The sequence below is a fragment of the Pteropus alecto genome, unplaced genomic scaffold (assembly GCF_000325575.1).
Source record: "Pteropus alecto unplaced genomic scaffold, ASM32557v1 scaffold3, whole genome shotgun sequence".
Lineage (NCBI taxonomy): Eukaryota > Metazoa > Chordata > Mammalia > Chiroptera > Pteropodidae > Pteropus > Pteropus alecto.
The window spans coordinates 11,995,312-12,018,373 of NW_006442484.1; the positions used below are offsets into that span (position 1 = coordinate 11,995,312).

At 39.1% G+C, this 23,062-nt stretch overlaps 1 protein-coding gene and 1 long non-coding RNA gene across 4 annotated transcripts in view; both read right to left on the reverse strand.

The window, feature by feature from the left end:
- The window catches only part of LYPD1 (LY6/PLAUR domain containing 1), a 33,001-nt gene that overhangs the window by 1,837 nt on the left and 8,102 nt on the right, over positions 1-23,062 (reverse strand). The window contains exon 3 of one of the 3 annotated variants that reach the window (XM_015596533.2): positions 12,090-14,206. The exons of the other annotated variants lie outside the window; for them this stretch is intronic. Coding sequence (XP_015452019.1) covers positions 13,980-14,206 — 227 coding nt within the window. The 3' untranslated portion in view covers positions 12,090-13,979. Of the gene's footprint in view, positions 1-12,089; positions 14,207-23,062 lie in introns of those variants that run through there. 3 annotated transcript variants of the gene reach the window in all.
- On the reverse strand, positions 9,883-11,478 carry LOC112470284. Its single transcript, XR_003042924.1, has 2 exons — positions 11,253-11,478; positions 9,883-11,202 (listed from the first exon to the last, which is right to left on the reverse strand). It is a non-coding gene; the product is annotated as an uncharacterized LOC112470284 (long non-coding RNA).

The following is a 23,062-nucleotide window of genomic DNA, read 5'->3' on the forward strand; positions in this document are numbered from 1 at the left end:
GGGGTGGGAGAAAGGGGTGAAAGGTTAAAGAAGTACAAATTAGTAGTTGATAGATGGTCACAGGGATGGGGAGCACAGCATAGAGAATGCAGTTAGCGTTAATATAATGGCTAGGTGGAGAGCCAGAGGAAAGAGCAATTAGGGGGATTGCTTTATAAACTATATAAATATCTAACCAATGTACTGTATATTTGAAACTAATTAAAAGAAATCTTAAAAAACAAAAAACAAACAAAAAAAGATGGGCAATAAAATAGAAAGTAAAGCCTTGTAAAAAAAAAAAAAAGAAAGAATCGAACTGCCTAAAACATCTAAGTGGGAAGTAAAGAAGTTAAATTTACATTAAAACATGTAATTTTATATCATTTTTTCCTATAAGTACATGTTTGTAAAGACTGATTTCTGACACCATTAGAAAATGTTGTATGGTAGGTGCTCTGGGTAAGATAAAGCCCAGGGACAGAGGATGTGTTCCAATTTCTAAGGAGCATGTTACACACTATAAGTAGGCATTGCCCACTTGTAAATTTCCCTTAGTCTGCATTTTCTATGCATTGCTCATTTTAAGAAACTTAGTTTTACTCACTGCCTTTTTGTTTTTAAATATTAAAAGCACTATAATCTGGCAATTCAATACACTTTTTTCCTTTAAGCGAGTTTTAATTAAAAAATATTTACTGAACATATTTTTCACTAAGAAGTTCAGACATTCGGATAAGGTGAAAATGCCCCTTGACCACCCCTTATAATCCCAGGTCCTCCTCAGAGGTAAACACTCTTAACTCTTTTGGATGCCTCATTCCAGGCCTGTTTCCATAAATTTACATATGTGCCCATGGAGAAATAAAGTGTGTGTGCATTCACATTTGTTAATAGTATCACATCCTAGATGCTGGTCTGCAATTTGCATTTTTTCTTAGTGACATGGCAGAGGATTTATTTTTAAGCCTAACTTTGTAGGGCTAAGGTATCGATGATGAGGTAGGTTAGTTATATAATGCATGAGGGGAGCCCTACAGTTTGCAACTGCCACCCAAGGGATACCTCCAGATCACCTGGCTCTGGTGGCCAGTGGGGCTTACACTTGTGGTCGCATAGAACTGTATATATTTGCATTCTTTAAAAGCTGCTTGGGGATCTGGCTTCTAATCAGCCTGAATCTAGTTGCTGATCAGAAGCCGGATCTGAGATCCTCCTCAAATATTTAAATTAGAATTCCAATCTTTCTCAAACTCTTTCAAAGAATAGAAGATGGAATACTTCCAAGCTCATTTTACATGGCAAGCATTACCCTGATACCAAAATCAGACAAGAACACCATAAGAAAGGAAAATTACAGGTCAATATCCCTGATGAACATAAGTGTAAAAATCTATAATACTTTTTATGTGTTGTTGAGTTCAACAACATGTTAAAGGGATCATACACTGTGATCAAATGAGATTTATTTAGGGATGCAAGGATGTTTCAACATCTGCAAATCAACATTATACACATTAATAAAATGAAAGATAAAAATCATATAGCAATAGAAGCAGAAAAAGCAATTGACAAAATTCAACATCCATTTATGTTAAAAAAAAAAAAGAAAAAAAGAAACCTTCAACAAAGTGGGCATAGAGAGAACATACCTCAACATAATAAATACCAAATATGACAAGCCCACAGCTAACATCATACTCAGCAGTGAAAAGCTGAAAGCTATTCTCTAAAAGGAGAAACAAGGTAAGGATGGCCATCCATGCTCACCACTTTTATTCAACAGTGTTGGAAGTCCTAGCCAAAACAATTAGCAAAGAATAGAAATAAAAGGCATTTATATTGGTAAAGAAGAAGTAAAACTGTCCCTATCTGTGGATGACATATATATCAAAATCCTAAAGACTCCATGAAACTGTTAGAACTAATAAATGAATTCAGTAAAGTTACAGGATACAAATTTAATATACAGAAATCAATTATGTTTCTATGCACTAATAAAGAACCATCAGAAAGAGAAATTAAATTAATTCTACTCACAATTACATCGAAAAGAATAAAATACTTAGGAATAAATTTAACCAAGGAGGTAAAAAATCTGGATACCGACAACTATAAGACACTGATTAAAGAAACTGAAGATGCAAACAAACGGAAAGATAGTCCATGCTTATGGATTAGAAGAACTAGCACTGTTAAAATGTCCATACTACCCAGATTTAGTGCAATCCCTATCGAAATTCCAATGGCAGTTTTCACAGAAATAGAACAATCAATCCTAAAATTTGTATGAAATTACAAAAGACTCTAAGTAGCTAAAGCAATCTTGATAAGGAAGAACAAAGCTGGAGGCATCACACTCTTTGATTTTAAACTATATTACAAAACTATAGTAAGCAAAACAGTGTGGTATTGACACAAAAACTGATACATTGATCAACAGAACAGAATGAAAAGCTCAGAAATAAACCCACACATATATGTTAAATTAATTTATGACGGAGGAGCCAAGATTATATAATGGGGTAAGGACAGCCTCTTTAATAAATAGTGTTGGGAAAACTGGACAGCCACATGCAAAAATTAGAAATAAAAAGTGAAACTGGACCACTATCCTATATTTTACACAAAAATTTACTCAACATGGATTAAAGACTTGCACAAAGATGTAAAGCCATAAAAGAAAAAAATAAGCTCTTTGCACAAAGACTTGCACAAAGATGTAAAGCCTAAAAGAAAAAAATAAGCTCTTTGACATCAGTTTTGGCAATGACTTTTTTGGATCTGACACCAAAAGCAAAGGCAGCAAAAGCAAAAAATAAACTTAGTAGTTTAATGTGGGACTACATCAGACTAAAAACTTTTGCACAGCAAGGAAGCCATCAACAAAATAAAAAAGCAACCTATTGAATTTAAGAAAACATTTGCAAATTATATATTTGATAAGGGGTTAATAACCAACATTTATATATAAAGAACTCATAAAACTCAATAGCAAACGACCTCCCCCAAAACAAGAAACAATCCAATTAAAAAATGGGCAGGGGATCCGAATAGACATTTTTCCAAAAAAGATATACAATGGCCAACAGGTACAAGGAAAGTTGCTTAACATCGCTAATCATCAGGGAAATGCAAATCGAAACCACAATGAGCTATCGCCGCACACCTGTTAGAATGGTTATTATCAAAAAGACAAGAACTACCAAGTGTTGGTGAGGATGTGGAGAAAAGAGAACCCTTGTGCACTGTTGGTAGGAATGTAAATTGGTGTAGCCATGATAGAAAACAGTAGGAGGTTACTAAAAAAATTAAAAATTAAAAATAGAACTACCATACGACCCAGCAATTCCACTTCTGAGTATTTATCTGAAGAAAATAAAAGCCCTTACTCTAAAAGATATATGCACCCCCGTGTTTATTGTAGCATTATTTGTAATAGCCAATATATGGAAACAACCTAAGTGTCCACTGACTAACGAATAGATAAAGAGGTGACACACACACACACATACACGCACAAATGGAATGCTATACAGCCATAAAAAAAGAATGAAATCTTGCCATTTGTGACAACATGAATGAACCTGGTGGGCATTATGCTAAAAGTCAGAAGAAGACACTTATATATGTGGAATCTAAAACCATCATCACCACTCAAGCTCATAGATACAGAGAACAGACTGGTGGGGGGTCCAAAACTACAAACTTTTAGTTATAAAGTAATTAAATCGCAGGCTATAACATACAGCATGGGGACTATCGCTAATATTGTATTGCATATTAGAAAATTGCTAAAATCTTAAAGCCCTCATCATGAGAAAAAAATTTTTGGCACTATGTATGGTGATGGATATCAATTAGATTATGAAGTGATCATTTTGCAATATATACAAATATATTTTTTAAAAAAATATAGATGGAAAGTTCCTTCCTTTTTCTCTCCCTCTTTTAAAAAACTCTTAACAAAGGTGTCCATGCTTCTTTTTACTATATCCCATATACAATTTCAAGAGCTTTAAAAATATTAACTAATTTAATCATTGTAATTACACTAGCAAAATGACTATTTTCAAGTGGAGAAACAGGCAGAGAGAGGTTAAATAATTTGCTAAGGGGCAATACAGGTAATAAAATGGTAGAGCCAGGATTTGAAATCCGGATTCCTGGCCTTAGAATCTCTGCTCTTAAGCACTCTGCTTCATTGCCTACCATGGTATAATATGCTTCCAATGGGGAAAAAATGGTGAAAATTACATACACATATATATTTTGCATACATATGCATAAAAATATTTCTGGAAGAATACACAGAGACACAATATTGGTTGTCTTTTGGGTGGCCACAGGGGTGGGAAAGAATACTGTAGACCCTTTTTTGTCATTTGAAATCAGAATGATGTGATTAAGTACTTTTTATCCTTCTGAAATAAATAATAGCCCTAAAGAATCCTTTTATCAGATGCCTCTTCTTTCCCAGTAGAGCTCAAGTCTCTTCCTAGCTGTGTCCACCAGGGGGCTTCTGGGAGTGCACACACCCTCAAGAAGGGAGCTACCAGGAGTTGCCGGGAAGCCTAAATCTCAGTGTCAAAGGGCATGGGCACTTGTGTCTCTATTCGTTTTCTGTTTTTCTTTTAACCCAGCCTGCATGAGCTCAGATCTGGGCCCAGGAGAGGAGGAGCTGCAAGTAAATCAGAAAGGAACCTCTCATGGACTCCTGCTGGAGTATCAATCGGCCTAAGAGCAATTTAGAAGGCTCTAATAATTAGAAATGGCCAAATCCAACAGGTTTACTTCTCAGCATTTACCCTTTGAAACAAAATGCACTTTCATGTGTGCACACCCTTAATAGGAAAAGATACATTTATATCGTGGGGTGTTAAGCAGCAGTTGAAAGCACAGAGCTCTATACTGATCTGGCTCAATGTACTGATTATTGAATTTCTTCTCTATTGAGCTGGTTCTTGATGAGTAGAAAAATAAATTTCCAAATGATCTATAAATATACCATTTATGTAAGGAAAAAACACAAGGCAATATGTGCTCTTGCAGTATATCTGTAGGTGTGTGTGTGTGTACATAGCTATGCATGTGAGATTACATAAAGAAAATCAGAGAGGTCCAGAAAGCTATACACATGAGCAGTGGTAGTCCCTTTAGGGTTGGGCCATCGTCAGGAAATGCTTTTGATTTATTTGTGATATTTGAATGTTTTACAGTGGGAATGCATTCATGGATTGCATCTGTAATGACAAATTAATAAAAATGAAAAGTACAAACTGAGTGAGCCACTTCACTGAACCCTAAGATTTGGAGCACACAGCATCAGTGGCACCAAGGTGGCAGAGAGGGGTCCACACCACCCCAGCCAGAGTATAGCCCAGCTTCACGGCATTGGAGCTTTACCTCAGATGGGTTTGGTCAAGGACACCATGGTTCTGAGTGACTTCAGCCGCATGCTGTGGGCAGGAAGTGGTGGCTGGGCTGTAACTAGCCATGGGTTAGGTTTCCCTGCAGCCTTATGGCTGCCCTGGGGCTCTCAGCAGCCAGCCACTGCAGAAGGCAGTGTCCAAGAGCCGGAGTGAGAGCCTTCTCCAAGTAGCTGAGGGATGCCATGTCCCTGCATGCCTTTTAATCACTTCTAATACACTGCAGATTTTACTATTGTATCTTTATTACTAGAATGTAGCTCTAGCAATTAGAATAGTGCCTGGCACATAATAAGGGCTCAATAAATAATGAATGAAGGGAGGAAGGAGACAGAAAGAAGAATCATTTGAAGGGGGCTCAGAGGTCCCACGACAGTGGGTGCTTTTCTGACTAGTTGCAACTGAAATTTTATTCCCAGGCTGGTGGGGCCTGGATAAGAGAATTAATTTATATAAAATTAAAACAAGCCTCCAAGCTTTGGTTTATACAAACAGGGCTGTGAGATGCTAGAAATCGCTAAGAAGGATTCAGAACCAGAGCTAGCAGCCTCAGCAGGTTGACGAAAGGCTGTTCATCAATATGGCTGGGCTAATCCTCGCTTGGACCAGCTCACAGCCCCTCCACCCTGCAGGGACACAGAGATGTGTCCTGCTAGTGCCAAGTCATTTCTCATGGCTGTAATCTGAAGACCAGAAGTATGCTTGTGGAACATATCACCCACTACCACCAATTTAATCAAGACACCCAACATTTAAAACTTTAATCCTTTTTAAGTCTTTAGAGAGGTGATGGCCTCCTGGGGGCTCTTGGATTTAGATGGGTGGCTATGCTCACTTAAAAAATATCACAAATTGTTCGCCCTGAGGAAGTCGTTAGTACTAATCTGCCTTATTTAGGATATGAATGATGGGCATGGCGAGGAATGAAGGAAAGGGTAAAAAAAATGTGAGGTTACTTCCAGGGGCGTTCATTTCACTGTAACAATTGTACCTAACCCCTGGGACCTGTCATATTCAGCTCTGAAGGAAATTATACTTCCAAGAATTATGCGAAAAACATCAATGTGGAAATAAAGAAAAGGGAATTAGACCATTTGTACCCTACGCACTAGGATTGACATACAACCACATAGATGGTACAAACACATTTCTGTGCCATTGCATGTTCTCCTTGTCTTACAGACACTAGAAATGATCCAAGTTAAGTAAACTATATATAAAGCATTCAGAAAAGAGCCTAGCACAAAGTAGTTTCTATGTAAGTGTTGTTGCTGTTGTTGCTGCTGCTGCTGCTGCTGCTGCTGCTGTTGTTGTTGTTGTTGTTTTATTATTATTATTATTATTATTATTATTATTATTATTCTGTCTTTGGGGCACTTTTTTATTCACGTAAGTAGCTACTTGGTGAGTTCAGTCAAGTCATGCTATGTCACTCAGAGGGGACAGTGACTTCACTCATAACTGATTTGCTTTGATATTTAAAATGACTGGCTCCTCTTTTCCCCCACAGCCGTTCACACTCCATCTTCATTCCTCTTGGACTATGTTTGGGTCACATTTTAGCAGACATGTGAGCATTGCGTTCAGATGCAGGAAGACCAAAGACGGGCCAGGAGATGGGGCAGAAGGAAGGAGAGAAAGAGTTAGAAGTGGATGTGGATGGTAGATGGCTCCTGTCTCCTTCTTTGCAGCAAGCACTCCATCAGGTGTCAGGCTTGCTTTACGGGGTTGAATTATTGATTACACGAGGGGAAGAAGAAAAATGGTGTTTTCTCTTTGTTTGAGTCCAGCTCTTTTTGCTTGCTTCAGACACAGCTGGGTCGCCACAGATTGAGCGTGCCTGAAACAACTCTGCTTGAAGTCGGTCCAGCCCAGCAGTGGTATCAGTTTTGGAATTCCACTTTACTGAGACTGACAACATGGTTCCAAGGTTGGCGTTCTGGCCCAGAAGCCTTAAGGCTGACCTGGCTGGCAGCAGACAGATGTGAAAAGTCTTTATTGTCCCGAATGTGTGGTGCTATCCCTGTGGCAAAAACTCTCCATCAAGGCTCTTCGCTAAGGGGCTGGTCATAGATGCGCCCACTCCCCGGCTACGAAGGGTGCTACCGTCCAGCAGGCGGGAGCTGCTCAAGCGGTGGTTCAGACATCCATGTGCAGAGAATTCCCTGGGCATTCCTTAAATACAAATTCCCAGACCAACCTCAGATGATCCTGACACAGGGGTCTGATGCATTACAGCCTGGCTCCCATTCTGCTTTGCGTCAGGGACACCGCCAATGCCCCTGATGATCCACGGCTATGGAGAAAGAAAGAACGGACCTGGTTTCTTCTTCACTGCTTTCCACACTCTTCCTTGACCACATCTGTTCCCCTTCTAATCCACTGTCATGACTGACCTGTCCTATCAGACTCATCAGACACTGCTCATTCCAAATGTTTATTGTCAACCATTTAGCTCATGTGTGAGGTGACTGGGTTAGAGTCCAGGACACTCCTAGATGTGATCAGGCCAGTGCTAGTTTGTCCACTGCCCACTAAGGCAGTTTCCCCTCACTGGCCCTTTAATATCCCACAGGGATGGCTTTTCCTGTTTTAAACCTTTATCGGATATGGTAGATTTCTATCGCAGATGCTGGCACACTTTTCTGTGATGGGCAGATAGTAAATATTTTGGCCTCTGCAGGTTATGTAGTCTCGGTCACAACTACTCAATCTCATATTTGATCATGGAAGCTGTCACAGCTAATACGTGAACATATGAGAGTGGCTGTTCCTATAAAACTTCATATATAGGAACAAGCTGTATTAGTCAGCTCAGGTTGTCATGACAAAGTACCCCAGACTACATAGGTTAAACAATAGAAATTTTTTCACAGTTCTGGAGCTTAGAAGTCTAAGATCAAGGTGCCAGTGAATTAGGTTCTTGGTGAGAACGCTTTTCCCGGCTTGTAGACAGCTGTGTCCTCATATGGCCCTTTCCTCAGTGTGTGCACAGAGAGGGAGAGAGCCTGGTGTTTCCCCTCTCTTATAAGGCTACCATTCCAACAGGACTAGGGCCCCACCCTCATGACCTCACCTAATCCTAATTACCTCTTAAAGGCTCCACCTCCAAACCCCATCACACTAGGGCTTAGAGCTTCGACATATAAATTGGGGCAGGGAAACAATTCAGTTCATTACACGGGGCCAGATTTGGCCGAGGGGCCACAGTTGGTTGACCTCTGTCCTTTTCTATCAAAATCCAATCACCTTTCCACTATGAAATCTTATCCTTTCCACCCACTCTGTCTTCTCCAGTTATAGGAGAGAAGCAAACTTGGTACATTTTTGTTTGTTTTCTTTTTCTTTTCTTTTGACTTTTTTGTGTTTTTTATTCCTTTGTATTTTTATTTGTTTTTTGGAACATTTGCTTTTTGAAGAATATCAAAAAAGATTTCTCTGGGCTTCTAGGGTGTCAGAGCTACCTTACCAAAGGCCTTCGCTAGTTTTACAGTATTTGTAGAATCGTATCTCCATATTTTAAAATGGACCTGTCTCTTTGGAAAGTGTGCTCTTTGTAGCACATACTAACACCGCAGTCAGCTTGGAATCCACAGGCGTGGAGAGCAGTGGCTGCATTCTAACGGGAGACAGAGCCATGGCTTAAAGGGAAAATGAGAAAAGCCAGGCAAAGTTGGAAGCCTCTACCTGAACAGTGTTTCCAGCGTGGGCAGGATGGAGGTCTGTTGAGTGAGACTTGCATTTAGGGGGCTTACAGTTATTAAATTTTAAGCCATAATCCTGCAGAAAAACTGAAGCCGACCCCCCACTTCCACTCCCAGGTTCTGTATCCGTGCTGCTGTCTCTAAGAGTCATCTCTCTCTGACTTCCCTGTCGTTAGTTCCTAGGTCCTTTCTTCAGTGTTTCAGGTATAACCAGAAGCCGCCCCATTTGTGTAAGAAGCCTCTTTAGTTTCAGCAGGTCTTGTTTTATATAATGTCCTTGTTTTAACCATGGTGGATCCAGAGTGTTGCTTGGATTTTGTTCTTATTTTCTGCTTTTCAAGAAGCAAGGGAGCTTCGTTAAGGCATAGTATGCAGTCATGCGCCTCATAACGATGTTTCAGTCAACAGTGGACCTCATACGCAACGGTGGTCCCACAAGATCATAACGAAGCTGGAAAATTCCTGTCATCTAGTGACGTCGTAATCACTGTAACATCGCAGCGCAACACTACGTGTTCGTGGGGATGATGGTGGAAGTGAACCTACTGTGCTTCCAGCCATATAAAAGAATAATACACACAATTATGCACAGTACATAATACTTGATAATGATAATAAGTGACTGTTACTGGTTCATGCATTTACTATACTTTTTAAATCATTATTTTAGAGCATATTCCTTCTATTTATTAAAAAAAAAGTTTGCTGTAAACAGTATGCCGTGTCAATCGGCAGCAGCCTCATACAAACGAGAAGAAAAAAATTAATGATTTTGTTTCAGAAAATACCATTTTCAAATGAATTTATATTGCACAAGAGATCATTTTGGAATTAACGTGGTAATGTCACTTATTTTCAGTATGGGCAGTATGAGGGGCTATTGTTTAATTCTTTCTTTGATGCAGTATTTCTTGACAGATAAAAATGACACAGGCTCAAAATCCCATTCATGGTTGCTGGCAAACACAATGGAAAATGATATTTGATCATAAGGTAGGCAAAGGAAGTTTCAATAATGAATTGAAATTTTTAGTTGTTTTACCAATGAAAATCACCTGAGAAGAATCACTAACTGTGGAATATAAAGATATACTGGGCTGAGTGCTGAAAGATCAGGGTTTTCCATTCATTTCTTCCATCAACTTCTGAGTGTTGAAGAAATCTTGATCCTTTCATTTAGTGGCCTCAGTTTCCTCATCTCTGAAAAGGGGTGGAGGAAGCTGAAGTGGATAATACCTACATTATGTTTTACTTCTGAAATAATTCTTTACCCAGCAGAAAGAACATAAACCTTGGAGTCCAAGAGACCCTAACTAGTATTCTTGCTGGAGAGAATGGAATAATGTACTTAACTTCTTTAAGCCTCAGTTTATCCTTCTGAAAATGGAGAAAATCATACCTATCTAACAAAGTAAAAGGATTAAGGATCAGAATTAAGATGACAATGTACACAAAGCTCCTTTGACTCTGCCAGTCCATAGTAAACAGGGCTGGAGGAGGGAAAATTCATGATGAGCCTGGAGTATCTTATCTCATGGGGCCAGAACTAAGGAAGTGTTCAAAAAAGGATGAGCCATGTCAACCTCCCAGTGGATAGCTGGAGCATTGGAATAACAAAATAAATAACAGTGCGGGGTTAGAATCCATAGAATAAAGTGAATATCTATGAGTTCATATTAACATAAATCAATAATTTAATAAATAAATGTGTGGAGGAGAAGCGACAGTGCTTCCTTTCATAATTTCAAGTAATAAATGCAGAAGGAATTAGAAATTAAGATTGGAACACTACAGTTATAATTGGTGAGGGAAAGACCCACTGGCAGATGCTGAAATTATTGGGCAAAGTCTGAGGAGAAACAGGATATTTGTACAATTTCAAATGATCTCTTTTAAGTTATTTATTAATCACAAGGGGAAAACAGTCACCTTATAGTGGAGACACCCAGCAGACACCATTTTCATTAAGTGATCAAAGTTAACGTCATTCATCCCTTGATATGATGCACTGAAAAGTGATGACACATCACCTCAATCTAATCATGATGTGGATGAAAAAAAGGGGGGTGGAGGTATCTACAGGAAATGACCTCATAGGGTGATCTGATTATAAATTCCTAACTGGTCTACAGGAAATGACCTCATAGGTTGATCTGATTATAAAGTCTTAACTGGGCAAGTCCCCGTGGGCAGTGACGCCCCAGGCAACAACTTTACTAAAAGTCTTGTGTTTGCCTTAAGCAAGCCCTGTCCATTGTTTCTGTGCATCTAGATAAACACTCCTTTGAAATGCCCCTTTCTAGACTTTTCCTTATAATACCTGACCACCCTTTCAGACCCCTCAGGGAGTACATAAGTTTAGCTACCCTCCTAATGCAAGTCCCAGTGGGCAGTGACGCCCCAGGCAGCAACTTTACTAAAAGTCTTGTGTTTGCCTTAAGCAAGCCCTGTCCATTGTTTCTGTGCATCTAGATAAACACTCCTTTGAAATGCCCCTTTCTAGACTTTTCCTTATAATACCTGACCACCCTTTCAGACCCCTCAGGGAGTACATAAATTTAGCTACCCTCCTAATTCAATCATTAGTTGCTTCCTCCCACCTTCAGGTAATCTTCCCTACCTTCCCTCCTTAATCTCAAATGCATAAAAAGAGACTGTTATTCTAGGAAGCATTTCTCAGTCTACTGAGATCTTGTTTCCAGATATATCCTCTGTTTAGCTCAAAAACAGTTTTATAAAAATTCTCTACAGGTTTGGATGTTCTTCCACTGACAACAGGAAAACATCAAGCCAACCCAAATTGAGGGACAGTAGACGAAAAGCTGACCTGTCCTTTACAAAAATTTCGAGATCACAAAAGACAAGGAAAGAGCAAAGAGCTGGCAGTGATTAAAGAAGAATAAGGAGACATGACAACAAAATGTAATATAGGATCCTAGATAGGATCCTAGAACAGAAAAAGGAAAAACTTGTGAAATCCAAGTACAAACTATTATTTAATAGCATCATATCCATGTTAATTTCTTAGTTTTGATAATTCTATTATGGTTACACAAGTTATTAACATTAGTGGAAGCCGGTAAAGGGTATATGGAAAATCTGTACTATTTTTGCAGCTTCTCTATAAATCTCAAATTATTTCAAAATAAAAAGTTTTAATAAAAGACATTAGTATGGGTGAGGAACAAGTCTATATCATTTTTTTCTATGTTCTACACAAACAAATGCTTCAGTGAAACACACCTGGCCACTGTTCATGCCGATGACCAATACCATGAGTGTGACTGTGTACGTGACAGCCATAGCCCCAGACATTTGTGCTATTTAACTACTTCGCTCACACCTCACAGGCACTAGGGGCCCAAAATGACTATTGTTCAGTGTGATAGGCTTGAAGGAAGATTAACTGAGAATAATTTTCTCCGATTTGGATGTTTCCTTCCATAAAAGGGAACTCAATTAGTGCAACCCTCGACTCTCTCAACCTCTACTCCCTCTTCTCCAAGGGAGATGGAGCAACAATTTGGGAAGAATAAACTGGACATTCATGGTCATCCCCTTCCTTTTCCTTCTTTGGAGTAGCTCATAGCAGACAGGTATTCTGCTCTGAGCCTCAGATCAAGAAGCTTTCTGTATCTGGCCTTGTGTGTGACTGGGTGAACCAGCTAATTTGAAGATGCTAATTTGGAAGCCCATCTGATTTTCATCCCAATGCTATTCCCTCCAACCTAGTCGTCCTTAGTAACAACGGTGATATTTTGACCTCGTCTGCCTTTTTCTTTGTTTTGTTTCTCAGAACCTGGGTGAGAAAAAAAGAGTGATAACCACTGGGCATTCTCTAGACCCCACCAGGTTCCATTTGCTTCAGGTTGCACAGTGTTCCTAGAACTTAATTCTATTGTGGTGATTCTCTGTGGGGTTAGGAAGTATTTTCCAATTAATCTTCTATTCCAAATAGCCTCTGGGCTCTGAGCATCATAAACAATCATCACTTAACATTGTTTCTGCTGGGTGAGTTGAGCTGCATTGGGTCAGAAAGAGGATACAGAACATTGTGCTCTCCTTGCCCACCAGGATGTACATGCAATTTTGGGCCATCACAGAGAGTCTGGGGCTACAGTTCTATTATAACCTACTTTCAATAAACATGCTTTTAAAATAAGTTATTTTCCTAGTTTTCTCACTTTAATCTCTGCCCCATGATCAATTAAAATAGTGGCATAAAGCATGTGTTTTCTCTTTATGGACCATCATGCATTTATCTTTTCCAATAGTTTCCTTTGTCTCTGCTCTTTGTTGGTAAAGAGATGGAAATTTCTAAACAGAGTCTTTAATAGTCCATTACTTTTCACCTCATGTTGTGTAATTTAGTTTTAAAGTCCAACTTCCAAGGCAAACTTACTTTTGTGAATGCTCGTCTGGGAGTGAGACTAATCTTTCTCTACTCAAAAAATAGCCAACCCTTATTGCACCAGGGTTATGATTATATCACAATAAATACTCTATGCAAGACTAGAAACAGCCCCTCAAAGAAAAATGCTTGGAAACGGGTAATTGGAATGAACTATATGCATTTTCACTGAGCTTTGAAAGAAACTGCAAGAAAAAAGATCGATCTATTCCTAAGTAATTTTTTTTTTCTCTTAAAGAACACCAAATAAAGAATTTAGACAGTCTCTGCACTCTCATGGGAACATCTCCGGGAGAAAAGGCTTATCTATATGTATGCCTCGTGATGGTCATGATGAACACCGTTTATTAGGCAATAAAGAGAGGATAAGACCTGGAAGGTAGTTCTTTTCTGAACAATTTTGCATTCTGGCTCTTAACTACTTTTCTTTAGCCACGGACGTGAACACTTTAAAAGTCAAACAAGCCCTCTCTGTTTGAATTGCAGATGGCCACAAGAACCAAACAAGAAAGCTAACAATCCACATTTTAAAAGGCCAAAAAAAAAAAAAAACCCAAATCCCCCAAAACAGAAAGTGCCAAGTTCTGCACTGCACATCCATGCTGATGCTGAGCCATCAGTCCACTGGGGCCCAACTGGTAGAACCAGAAGTTGAGAGTGATGCTCAGGAGTTGCAATGACCCCTAACAGTGAAAAATAAACATGTCTGTTAAAACAACAGCCACAACAACAAAATAGACATGAAACAACATCGCACTAGAACATTCTTTTCCCTCACAATAGGGATGTGTTACCTTCATTATCCTGAAGCCTTTGATTACTCTTTGCAAAAGTTTTTTGGTTGAGTTTAATTTTCAAGGCTGTTAACTACTGATGCCAACTTAATTATGGCAAGCAAACAACCAAGCCATAATGTATGATGCCAATTGTTAGTTTTACTTTAGTTTCACATTAGATCTGGACTTCTCTGCTCGTTTATAACTTTCTGAGCCAGAAAGTTTTCTGCACAGTCACTTGCTTTTCTTCAGCTCATATCTTTGTTCCCCTGTTTGCCAAGGGTCAGTGAGGGAATAGATATTTATGACTTATTATCTCAGTGTTAACAGTGCCCTTCAATGATTTATAAAACTGCTCTTGCATTTTTAACCTTGAAGTCTTTTGAATTATTGTTCTGAAATGGTAAGATTAACATAGTGGGGCCCAAAGATTCATAATCAGTTTCTTGCATACAGATTAACCTAGGCAAGAAAAAAAGCATACTTCTTGGTGGCATAATGGCTCCAGATGAGATGAGTCAAGAGCATCTAAGCATTTAACCCAAAGTACCCTTGTATTTGTCACTATGAACATGGCATTCTTGTCTATAGAAAAATATCCTCATACTAAAATTTAGTTATACTCTTTTATCACAGTATGCAGTGAACCAAAATTCTGGAATGTCATGTACATCTTGGACTAAACTTCAGGATATCACTTGCTAGCATACGTGTTTCTTTCCCTTACCAAAAATGTGGCAATAATTTACGATAAAGTTCTTCTGATGACACATTTCGTGTTTGTTTTAGGCAAAAGGGTGGGTGATGTTCAGGATAGCAAATCATCCTCGTTATTTCTCCAGAGGACCCTGGAAGCCCTGTGTTGGAATTTTTCCAATTTTGTGCAAGGATTTCTCAAAAGGTGATTTGGCAGATACTGACAGTGGCCATGAAACAATGTTCTGACAAATGAAAGATAACCAGAATTCTCCTGAAGGACTTCGAGAGAGCTCCTATTTTCTTATTAAAAGAGAAAGCCGAAAAGCTCCTTAATACTATCTCCTCCCTTTAACTTGAATAGAAGTAGCCATCTTGTGACCAAGAGGCAACAAGCCTGTGCACAAAAAGTCAGCGTGCTTAGAAAAGTGAGTAGGAAAATGGAGAACCTGGGTCTTTGATGACATTACTGAGCTATGGGAACAACACCAAGACCACCTGTTTCTGGACTGTCTTGTTAGGTAAATGATAAATGTCTTTATGATTTAAGTCCCTGTTACTTGCAGCCCAAAACATTCTTAAGTGACACAGAAAGTGAGGTCTAGGGTAGAGGCAAGAACATAAAGGAACTGAGCACCAGCGGTGGCTGATTAAATCTATGCCCCATAGACGGAGGAAGGGGGTAGACTGCAAAGCTCCTTGATGCCCAGGGGCCATTGCAGCCAGAGCTCCTTTGGCTTCAACATAAGACAGGCACCCAGGTTTTATGACAATAATGTTAATGATATTCAACAAGCAGGGCAAGAATATGAGCAATCAGTTGGAGTCTTAGAGCCCAGCGAAAGTGTTAAGTGCAAGACAGACAGTGGAGTGGGAGAGCAAAAACATGTTTTTTTCCTACTTCTCTCTGTGGTTTGATTTGCCCAGACTAAATGGCCTAGAAGTACATTCTCCAGCTGAAAGTCTGGATTGCCTCTCTCTTGTGGAACATATTCATTTGTATTTTTAACTTGAATCTCCTTTGTGAGAGAGGCCTGGGTGCGGGGTGGGCAGAGGTTTTCTAGGGGAATGTGATCATGTAGGGACATTTGCTTTCCTCCTAAGGGAGTTCATGACCAAGGTAGATTAAATAAGAGTTCCAGATAACTTAAACCTTCAGCTGATAGTATTGGCTGGGTGGTGACCCATTTCCCAGCTGGCTTGACTACGAAGTTAGCTTAGTGTGTGTGTGTGTGTGTGTGTGTGTGTGTGTGCACGTGTGTGCATGTGTGTTTCCAGAAAACACTCCTATTCAAAAGCACAGCCAGATCAGCTTGAAAGCAAGCTGACAAACTAGAAAAACTGGGGTGGATTATATTTCAGAGCTGTTCTTTAGATAACAACTGTTACTAACAGGGGAATTAGTTTGCTATTTCTAGTTTAATTAAAAAGCAAAATGTATATTAAACTTATATTTATTTTACTTTTCTTCTTACACAAGAGATTTAAGCTCCATGATTTCTGGTATAATATTTTAAATTGCTAGTAAGTCTGTTTTAGCTTGAAACTTGATTTCAAGTACACTCATTCAGTAAATATGTACTAGGGGTCTACATACCAGTGAGTGGGTGGTTGTATCTGTATGTGTAAGAGGCAGGGAGGAAGAAGAAAGAAAGGGGCGGGTGGATGGGAGGGAGAGGGAAGGAGAGAGGGGGAGAGAGAGACAGACAAACAGACAAATGGACAGTGTCCCTTCAGATAAAATTATCAGAACATCTTTCTGTCATCTGTCATCACCTACACCAGGAAGGCCAAGTCTAGCAATACCTCTCAAAAGGCACAGGTGAGCAGGGCCCCTGGTCGGCTTTTACTCACAGACCCAGGTTTCACAGGAGTTGCCTTAGATCTTAACCCACTCTTAGGTAAAACATCTGCTTCTCACCAACTTTATTCTTCTTTCTCTTTTAACAGCCAGCAGCAGGCTGATTAGAAAGTAGTTCTGCCTTTCAAAGAAAGTTAGCTAACTCTCACTCTCCAGGTATGGCTCAGCGCACTCTCCGCCCTTTCTTTCTTAAGGCGAGGAAATTCTAGGAAGAATCTTGGCTCGCTTTGAAGCTGAGATCCCTTTACACTCCTAATTGGGATGTCTTCACTGAGTGGCAAACTAGTCAACTGCCTGGCTTCTTGTTATTTATGAACAGATTCTCTGAAAGAGATCTGGAGACTCAAGTGGTTTGCAAGATTTTGCATAAACAATAATAACAGTGCACAAAAACCATCACCCAGTATCACTTCACACTACTGCTTCCACCAATGCTCTTTGAAAAAGCCTTGGTAGAGGACGAGTGAACTGCTCTCCACATTTGTATTCCTGCCCAGTACTGCACACATGGACCACAGCGGGCTGAGCACCGTGCCTGGCGCCACCCGCCTCTGGCTCTGTCTCGTCATTGCCCCGCTCTCCCGAACAAGTCCACGAAATAGAAAAACATAAAAAGCTATTGTCCATGTCCAGTGAGAAATGAAATGCACTGGACCAAGTATCACAACTTCCTTAAAATAATACAACACTTCATCACTTTTGCATCTGGATTTCTCTCATGGTTTGCAAAATCATAAAGCTCGAATCGACATTTTGAACCATGAGCACTGCTTTATTTTATTTAAACACATTCTTTCAAAAACAGCAATTTATTACAAACTATGGTTTCACCGTACCTAAAGATATTTAATTCAGGTCATCTCCAGCTTTGCTTTGTACTATTGGAGGCAATCGGAAGATTGGAAGCAATTTATTAATAAGAGAACATGACTTACAGCTCTGGCCTGTGAAAATAGTTTCTGAACCACAGTGTACCCATAACCTATGGGTTTACTATGAAGAAGAAGTATTAATGGCATATAGCATAATTCCTCTGTTTAGTTGCAGGCTGATTCATCATAGATTTGATTGAAGCTCCTAAATTATAGATATGGCCTTTTGTGGAGTGTCCAGGGGAGGAAACACATTATCTTTTATCTGTAGTTGTCTTCCCCCCAAAATACAATCCCTTCTACCACAACGAAAACTACAAGGCAAGGAAGAATCCAGCTTATTTTTTCAAAAGAGAGTAATAGAAGAAAGGAGAGTTCTGACTTTTAGAGGAGTGAGGAGCTCTGCCTACGATAAGGGTATAATTAGCAATTTGATTTGGGAGAAAAAGGCTGGACTTGTGCTTATTCACTGCGTACTCATCGTAGATGACCAACTCATGCCAGAATTATCTCTCTCTAACCAAAATCTCTCCCTAGAATACCTCTTAACCTGCTCTACCCTCAAGCCTTCTCAAGGGAAGAAAGAGAAATGGACTGATCATAAAGTTAAGCCCTCGGGAAAGAAAACTCTCTGCACCACAGTCTTCTCATCTGTGAAGTTATAAATTAATATCTCTCTTCGCCTAAGAGGTGCATGATCCTTGAGGGCTGTGGTCTATGGGTGAGGCCAGATGCTGAGATGAGCAGCTGGCATCATTGATAAGAGCTTCAGGAATCAGAACTAACCTATCCAGCTATCTGAGTATTCTTGTGATTAACATAAATGAATTCAAGGTCCCTTCATTAAAAAGCACATTAACTCTTCAATAGATGGCAGTGGATGGAAAGCGCAGTGCTCGGCACAAAGCAGATACTTAATAAACATGAATTCCATTCACCTCGCCGGAATCACTTGCTCTTGTACAGGTTTTTACTTCAATGCAACAAACCAGCTAATTAGCCAATGAAGTTCCAAGGTTCACAGCATGCCCCATCCTGCCCCACTTGATAAATCAGGGATTTGTCAAACCTGAGCTTTCCCTTGAGATCCCTGCATAAGCAAAAGGAAAGATGCATCTGAAAATGGGAAGGGAAATAGATGAACCTTGAAACAGTATCAAGCAAAAAAAGTCACAAAAAGCCACATATTGTATGATTCCTTTTATATGAAATGTCCACAATAGGCAAATTCATAGAGAAAGAAAGTAGATGAGTGGTCCCCAGATTAATGACTGTTAACAGGTACAGGGTTTCTTTTGGGGATGGAAAAAATGTTCTGGAATTAGAAATATATCTGGAATTTGATTATATTTACAACACTGAATATATTAAAAACTACTAAATTGTACACTTACAGGGTAAACTTTACATCATGTAAATTATTTCAATAAACTTGTTAAAATGCAAATACATATATATGTATATATATACATACATACATATATATATAAAGTGGTGTTACAATAATTGAAAAAATTTTAGGTAAGGGAAAGGATTCAAATTTCAGTCTCACTATTGTGTGATTGATCCTAAGCAAATTGCTGAACCACTCTGCATCTCAGATTCACCAACTATCACATTGAGCTCACTGTGAACCTTCTAGGCTAATTATGAGGATCCTATTATAAGAAACTAAAGATTGAATTCAAGGATTCCCTCAGTCTGAGAAATGAGGAAGTAGTGTACAAAGTAACTTAGGCTAAGCTATCTGAGTCAGCCTTCACAGGCAGGTGTGGATACTGGATGAAGCAACTTCTGGTGAGCATTCCCACAGGTTTTCATCTTTAGAATTCCTTAAGATGGTTATACTGACAGCATTTGTCTTTCTGTATCTCTCAAGAAGGGGATAAAGCTAAGCCCCTGAGACTTTAACCTTTTCAAAGTTACCAAGCATGGGAGCCTGGAACATGAGTATTCTCTTCCTTAACGGAGCTGAATACCCCTTCTATTCCACAACTGAAATCAAGGGATGGGATGCTGAATCTTTCCACATAGTGTGCTAATAAACCTTGGCCATGTCTGGGCATTAGAACCTAAGTCAGTCAACCATTTCGGAAGTATGAAAGAAAAAAAGAAAGAGGCAAGGAGGGAGAGAGGAAACAGCCTGTAGATTCCTATCTTTTTGTTTTAGGAATATAGAAGGGAAGATTTCCTTTTCAAAGTTCAAAGGAAACGGTGTGTTTTGTTTTCATACTTCGTTTCATTTTTCACTTGGGAAAGAAAACCCCAGCTTTGAAGCCTCTCTGTTTAAACTCATTAGGAAAACCATCAATGACGGAAGCTTTCATGAAGTCGTAGTGGGAGGAATTAGTGTTATGGGAAAGCCAGATCAATCTTCAGATGTTTCATCTATGGAGATGCAAGGTCAGCCTTAGCTGCCTGTTCAGCTGAGAAGTTAACACAAACAAATGCTTCACTTACTGGAGACTCCAAGGGACTACAGACATTTGATGTTCATCCTCCAAATACTTCCTCAGAAACCAGATATGCCCACTCCATAAAAGAGATGGATGCTTCTCCAAAACTAAGCGAGTGAACTGATTGGAAAATGTCTTGCCCTGAAGAGAAAGCTGTTAAATGTCCCACCAGAAAGGAGGTAGTAATATTGACATTTACCATACAGAATTTTTTCCTATGTGATTCATAACTTTATTGAAGTTGACACAAAAACCTTTTTAGCAGGACCAGTGTTAATATATGAGGATATCTTTCCTGACATCTGGATCTTTTTAAAGTTTTTTTTTAACCTGTTGAAGTCTTCTTGGCAAAGTTAAAATAGTGATTTTTTTAAATGTGTTTTTTGCTTTATTCTTAGAGCACAGTCCATAGCCTATTTAATTGGTTCAAAATGAATGTGATGAAAGCAACAAACAAGACAAACCAAAAAAACTCATGGATATAGACAATTTAGTGGTTACCAGAGGGGAAGGGGGAGGGGGGAAGTAGATAAAGGTAAAGGGGGTCAAATATAAGGTGAAAGAAGGAAACTTAATTTTGGGTGGTGAACACACAATGCAATATATTTATGATGTATTATTGAATTGTATACTTGAAACTATTTGATTTTATTAACTACTGCCACCCCAATAAATTTAATAAAAATAAAAATGAAACGAGATATTATGATTCAATTAGGCAAATTCTCCAAAGATTTTTTTAAATATCTTGGTATGTGTGAGAAGGATATAGGAAGAAAGAAGCAAAAAGATCTGAGTGTGGAATTTTGAGGTTCCTTTTTATAATCATTAATGTTGTGATCATAATGACTATGCATACTTCAGTAGAAACCAGCTAGGCTAAGCTATGATGTTTGGTAGGTTAGGTGTAGTAAATGCATTTTCAACTTAACAATATTTAAAACTTGCAATGTGTTTATCAAAGTGTAACCCCATTGTGAATTGAGGAACATCTATACAGAAAAAAAAAAGTAAAAATATACACACATGCATAGGTATGCACATGCGCACACCTTAAAGAACTGAGTGTAACCCCATTGTAAATTGAGGAACATCTATACAGAAAAAAAAGGTAAAAATATACACACGTGCATAGGTATGCACATGCGCACACCTTAAAGAACTCAGGTATAAAGGAACTGTGACATAATATTGATTAGCAGAAGTAGCCCTTCTTTCTGCCAAGCCCTCCTGCATGGCAAACTCAAGCCTAATATTTTAAATCTTGGTGACATTAAGCAGAGAGCATCGACTTAAGAAAACATAGGCCACAGTTACCTTTCCATTTCTTTCTATTAAGAGTAGATGACTGATATTTTTAGGGATATCAGGTCCTCACTTGCTATCTCTTATTTAGCTCCTGAGAAAATAAGGCATAAAATTAACCTATCTGAGGCATGGAGCCATCCCTGCCCAACCTAATGAGCAACTAACTAATCCAAAAGGAAAATGCCATTGCTTACATAGCCATAATGTAGATGCAACATGGCATATAAATCAGGAACTCTTGTATTGCAAAACAGACAAATAGATTAATGCCTGTTGCAAAGGATGGGTGAAGAGATCGATTAGGTTACTGATTCAGACCATGAACTTTCTCTCAATATACTGCATTTAACTTTTAAATAAGGTTTAGGAGAACCTGTAACATTTTGCTCACTGACAGAGCTATATTTTACTAAGAGCAGAAATTGGCTAGTCTATAAAAATTAAATTATGCCCCTTTCATTGTATCTAGTCAAGAGGAAAAACTCTAATTACAAGATTGCACTGTCAAGCAAATGTGAACTCACATTCTTTACACTCCGGTTTTAAAAATTGAAATGGCGGCGGGGTGAGGGGGGTGGGGTCGTCTATTTTGAAATGAAAATCATTTGAAATTTTTTTTGGAGTGCAGGGAAAAGCGAGAGCAAAAGAAATGTCATTACCAAGGGTACTGGTAAGTAGCCGCTAACTCATTAAGTGCAGAGCTTGTGAGAACAAATCATTCGTTATGCAAACATTTAAATCTCAATTAGCAAGGACAATGAAAGAAGGGGAACTGGAACCAAACCTCCCTTTCCCCACAGCCGTGACTCAGTACTCCAGAAATGACCACTAAGGGGATAAAGAGCAGCGGAAAGTAATCTCAGCACCTAATAGAAACACCACTTTGGGGAACAGGTAAAGGTTAATTTTAAACGTGCTCCCAAACTGAAAATTAAATGTACCTGCCTCAAAATTCATAAGAGCTGAGTTTGCAGACTTAATCCAGAAAGAAACGAAGGCCTAGGCATATTGTATTGCTGGTAGTTTTTGGAAAGAGAATGTCTTTCATTACTGCTTAATGTCAAACTTGCTTGGTTCATTAAAATCTCTTAGTCCATTTAAAACCCTGGTTTTTCTATAGTACTTATGAAAAATGTCAGTCAAACTGACAAATAGCACTCAAACTTTAAAAATCCTCTGGTTGGTTCTCATATTCTTTCAATATCCACTTGGTGGCCTGTCCATGCAACCAGTTCATTAAGCCTGTTAAGGTGAATTTGGCAGACATGAAAATTGTCTGAGTCTTTAGCACTTTGCCTGGATAATCTTTTCAGACAATCCTCAAGGCACATTTTACTATACAAGGCGGTAGCCCAGGAAGCTGGTGCCTCATAGTAACAGCTGGCTGGTGGACTTGGACCAGACATCTAATTTTTCTGGCGCTTGTTCTCTTCCTCTATAACACATACAGGTTGGTCCAGATCAGCAGTTCCCAACTTAGGGGCACTCCAGAGTCACTTGGGGAGCTTATAAAAGACCCGTGGTCAGGTATACCACAGACTTGGATTTGGCTTCTAGGAGATGGAAAGGG